The sequence below is a fragment of the Anoplopoma fimbria genome, chromosome 17 (genome assembly GCF_027596085.1).
Source record: "Anoplopoma fimbria isolate UVic2021 breed Golden Eagle Sablefish chromosome 17, Afim_UVic_2022, whole genome shotgun sequence".
Classification (NCBI taxonomy): domain Eukaryota; kingdom Metazoa; phylum Chordata; class Actinopteri; order Perciformes; family Anoplopomatidae; genus Anoplopoma; species Anoplopoma fimbria.
The window spans coordinates 21,538,428-21,542,662 of record NC_072465.1 but is presented as its reverse complement, the minus strand read 5'-3'; the positions used below and the strand labels follow the sequence as shown (position 1 = coordinate 21,542,662).

General features: G+C 38.5%; 1 protein-coding gene across 1 annotated transcript; it reads left to right on the top strand.

Moving 5' to 3' along the window:
- The first annotated feature begins 1,480 nt into the window (after nucleotides 1-1,480).
- Nucleotides 1,481-4,030, top strand: LOC129106217 (elastase-1-like). The gene is made up of 8 exons (XM_054617574.1): nucleotides 1,481-1,588; nucleotides 1,896-1,993; nucleotides 2,163-2,263; nucleotides 2,728-2,853; nucleotides 3,052-3,188; nucleotides 3,274-3,416; nucleotides 3,610-3,759; nucleotides 3,897-4,030. The coding sequence occupies exons 1-8, from the start codon at nucleotides 1,549-1,551 to the stop codon at nucleotides 3,906-3,908; spliced, it is 807 nt and encodes a 268-aa protein (XP_054473549.1). The 5' UTR covers nucleotides 1,481-1,548; the 3' UTR covers nucleotides 3,909-4,030.
- Nucleotides 4,031-4,235: the final 205 nt, after the last annotated feature.

Below are 4,235 nucleotides of genomic sequence, written 5' to 3'. Positions count from 1 at the left end.
TCCCGTAATGTTAATTAAATGGTTTGCATTCAGACATTGTACATTCAACACCTAAAACAAACTTTTTTTTATAAGGAGTTAATAAATACCAGATGGCAAACAACCCCAGCCCCTCTTAAAATACGACACGTTTAGCTACATAATAATATTCTGACTATACGATTATTGATCAGGAACTTTCTTGGTTTATTTATATTTGCATTTATTCTTGTTCAATCTTTTAACTTGTCATTTGTTATTTTTGTCATTAGTAATATTATTGTTGAAGTTTTGTTCTTTTGGTGTTTTGGTTGTACTTTGGTTGTTTTTCTTCCCAATTTGGCTTTGGATTTTTATTACATATTTGTTTTTTCATATTGTGATGCAGTGTTTTTGTACAGAGTCAAGGAAAAGAGTAGTCCTTACTTTGATAGTAATAATGGATACATAAATAAATAAATAAATAAAGTAATCAGTAACTAACTAAAGCAAATTTCTTAGACTGAAACTGAATCCCACCACTCCCTCTTTTATATACACAATACTTTAGTATGAATAACCTGAGTAAGAACTTTCTTAACATTTAAAAAAACAAACATTTATAATAGTCAGTTTTCGAAATATTGTAGGATAAATTCATATTGTTGTTTCCATGATGTGGTCAGTCATCAATGTCAGATTTAGATCTTGTATTATTATTATTATTATTAGGACAAACTAGAGTAACAGACCAAAACATCTACCAGGTGAAGTCACTGAATGACGCAAGAGAAATGTGTAATCTATCAACATTTCTTTCCCATTTTACTTTTGTTGTATCCGTATTACAAAATGCTTGTAATGTAACTTGAAATGTACTGTTGTTTTATTTGTCTTCTTTCTTAAACAGCTGCTTTGGACAGAAAGAGAAAGCACAGAAACATATTTCCTCATGCTTGCTTCATAATTCATGCTGGTTCAAATAGGGTGTGTGTGTGATGTAAATAGTCTCAAGAACTTGCCCTACATTACATCAGACAATTCATTTTAACGTTTCATATTGGAGATGAAAAACTAAAATTGACTTTTTGTATTTTGTGTATTGCATTAGAGATACATTGAAAGTCTCCTTTTGTAACGGAGTGGGAATAAAAAGGTAACAGTTGTGATGTTTGTCTTGAAATATCAGATGGTTAATGCAACCAGAATGTCAGCCAGTCATCACCACATGTCTGACAAAAAATATGTTTTCTTTTCCCATAAAAAGTGTCCAAAAATAGATGTGGTGGACTTTATCATACATGATAAATAGGCTACATAAATACCCTTAGGTCTTTGAATCCCTCTGACTCATGTCCTTCAGTGATATACATCAGCCTATGTGTCATTCTTTTCTACTGGTCAAAGCAGGAGGTGTGTGGTTACAGACTTTGATAACAAGTGAAACTGATCACAGCTGCATACCTGTTTTTTGTCACAGGGGGAAAGAACAGCAACACTTTTCCAGACCAACTGAAGGTCGAGCCGGGGTATAAAAGACAGAAGAGGAGCGTTTGGTCCTTGCGTAAAACTTTCTGACGCACTGCAGACATGCTTAGACTTCTGGTGTTGACAACTCTCGCAGCCCTGGGTAAGAACATGACAGCACACACTGACTGCGCTGTACAGAGATACATTAATAATGAATGCTTTTTCATTATTGATCTCTTTCTGTCTCATTCACTCTCTTAATCTATCAGTCAGTCACTCTCTCTCTCTGTCACCCAGTCATTCACTCATTTTAAGTTTAGCACCACCTGGACTTGTACTATTTTCTGCCCTCATTTCTCTTATCCTCTCTCTGTTGGTGGAAAAGAAACTGTATAATGAGGCTTCAAGGAGACCATAAATATTGCACCCGTAAAAATTGTGCCCTCTGTTTTTATGTTTTTAACCAGTGCTGGCTGAACTGGAGCCCCAGCCCAGGTATCTGGAGGAGAGCTTTGAAAGAGTCGTGGGAGGTGAGGTGGCCAGTGCCAACTCCTGGCCCTGGCAGGTAATCTACTCCAACACAAAATCAAAAACTAAATGCACAGTAACATGATCTGGTAAATTAAATGATGTTTTGGGGACTTATCATTACAGAGCCAACATACCAGATTCATAAATTACACGTATTGATGATTTCAAACGTACATAACACTGGTCTGTTTTCTCCCCTTTAGATCTCTCTTCAGTACAAATCTGGAAGCAGCTACTACCACACATGCGGAGGAACCCTGATCAGGAGAGGCTGGGTTATGACCGCTGCTCACTGTGTGGACAGGTAACATAATGATTAACTCGTGCATACACTTTGTATTCTTTGGCTGCGTGAGTTTTAGTTGCATTTGTGCACATTTTGTGATTACTTTGATTACTTGAACATCCATAGCCCTACTCTTATCACAGTGCCGACGGTTGATTTATTTTGGTGTTTCTAAATGTCACCAGCATGAGGAAATTTCTTACAGCCTCATTTATAACTGTCACACACCAACGGGATTCATTTATTTTATTAGAAAGAAAATTCTCCCAAGGAATAAAAATAATAAAAAATAAAACAAATTAAAAAAGGAGTGATTAAATGGTATGTTGTGACCTTTACTTTTTACATCAGTTTACGGTAATATGAACTCATTATGAATGCTGATTCACAATTAGTCATTTGAGTTACAACTTTATCTAATAATTGATTGTTAACGATATTGTGTTTCTCTTTGCTTCTATTCTTTTTGTTAAATATTGCAGCGCTAGGACGTGGCGTGTCATTCTCGGTGAACATGACCTCTACAGCAACAACGGCAGAGAGCAGGTCATGACTGTCAGCCAAGTTTACATCCACCCCGGATGGAACTCCGGCAGAGTTTCTGCTGGGTGAGGATTTTATTCTTTGTTACATTCATACATTTTCAAGGCACTAAAAACTGAAGCCATTTGTGCAACCGAGGAATTATGCTTTGCAAAAATAAAAACCTCCAGCAAAAGTAAGCAGGAAGTTTGCCTGAGATGATGTAGTGTCTCCACACAAGTGTTTTTGGTTCCTCCCGTCTGATTCATGGTTCTCCACCTCAGGTTCGACATCGCCCTGCTGCGTTTGACTTCTGAGGCCACCCTGAACTCCTACGTCCAGCTGGGCTCTCTGCCTCCCAACGGCCAGATTCTGCCCAACAACAACCTCTGCTACGTCACCGGATGGGGTCGCACTTCCAGTGAGTTGATTGCATTATTCCGTCAGTGTCAATTATTTTCTATAAAGCTTCGTGTATCTTACCTTTCCAATTTGACCTTGTGCAGCCGGCGGCAGCCTGTCCGCTCAGCTGAAGCAGGCCTACCTTCCTCTGGTCGACTACAAGACCTGCACCAGCGCTGACTGGTGGGGCAGCACCGTCAAGCCCACCATGGTGTGTGGTGGTGGTGGTGCCGAGGCCGGATGCAATGTAAGTCTCCTCCTGAGTGAACAAGAAAGTGATTAAGTTGGTGGGGAAAAAATTACAAAAGAAAGAAGAAAGAAATCCTGCACAATTTAAACCTCCAATGAAATCACTCTCATATATGATCTATATTTTATATCAACCACTGAATCCTTATGCCCACAGATTAAGATGCTCTATTTATTCTCCTTCCTATCAGGGTGACTCTGGTGGCCCTCTGAACTGCCTTGTTAATGGAAAATACTCCGTCACTGGTATTGCCAGCTTTGTGTCTGGTTATGGATGCAACACGCCCAAGAAGCCCACCGTCTTCACCCGTGTCTCCGCCTACATCGACTGGATGGACTCTGTCAGTATTAGGGATATGTATATCCATCATATCTTATAGAATAAGCTATGGAAATAACACAGAAATGCTTCAATGGGTTTTATGGAATTTAAGCTGCATATGATGTGTAATAATTATTCGCTTCTTCTCTTTTCCAGATCATGAAGTAAACAGACGAGTTGCCCCATGTTGCAGCACACAAAGACAGAGCATGCATCCGAGCCTGTGTTCATCTACTGTGCTTCATTTGTCTGCTCTTGTTCCACAAAAAATAAAGTTAATTAAGCTTTGAGTGATGACTCATTTCTCATCAGACAGATAATGATTTATGCAACCACAGTTATGTGTGCATGAACACTATAATCCAACCCTGAAACAAAACAAGTATAAAAGGAACATCTAATTATACAAATTCGTGAATTCACTTTATGTAGCATACAAATTCTCAATTTAAGTGTTGCCACAGACTGAAAATAAATGTTCAGCACAGGAGGTCC

Bases quoted from the DNA above. Each gene is read 5' to 3' on its own strand.
- LOC129106217 (XM_054617574.1), top strand. From the start codon at position 1,549: ATGCTTAGACTTCTGGTGTTGACAACTCTCGCAGCCCTGG. The intron at 2,264-2,727 runs GTAACATAATGA...TAAATATTGCAG, and splicing joins GCTGCTCACTGTGTGGACAG to CGCTAGGACGTGGCGTGTCA. The intron at 3,417-3,609 runs GTAAGTCTCCTC...CCTTCCTATCAG, and splicing joins GTGCCGAGGCCGGATGCAAT to GGTGACTCTGGTGGCCCTCT.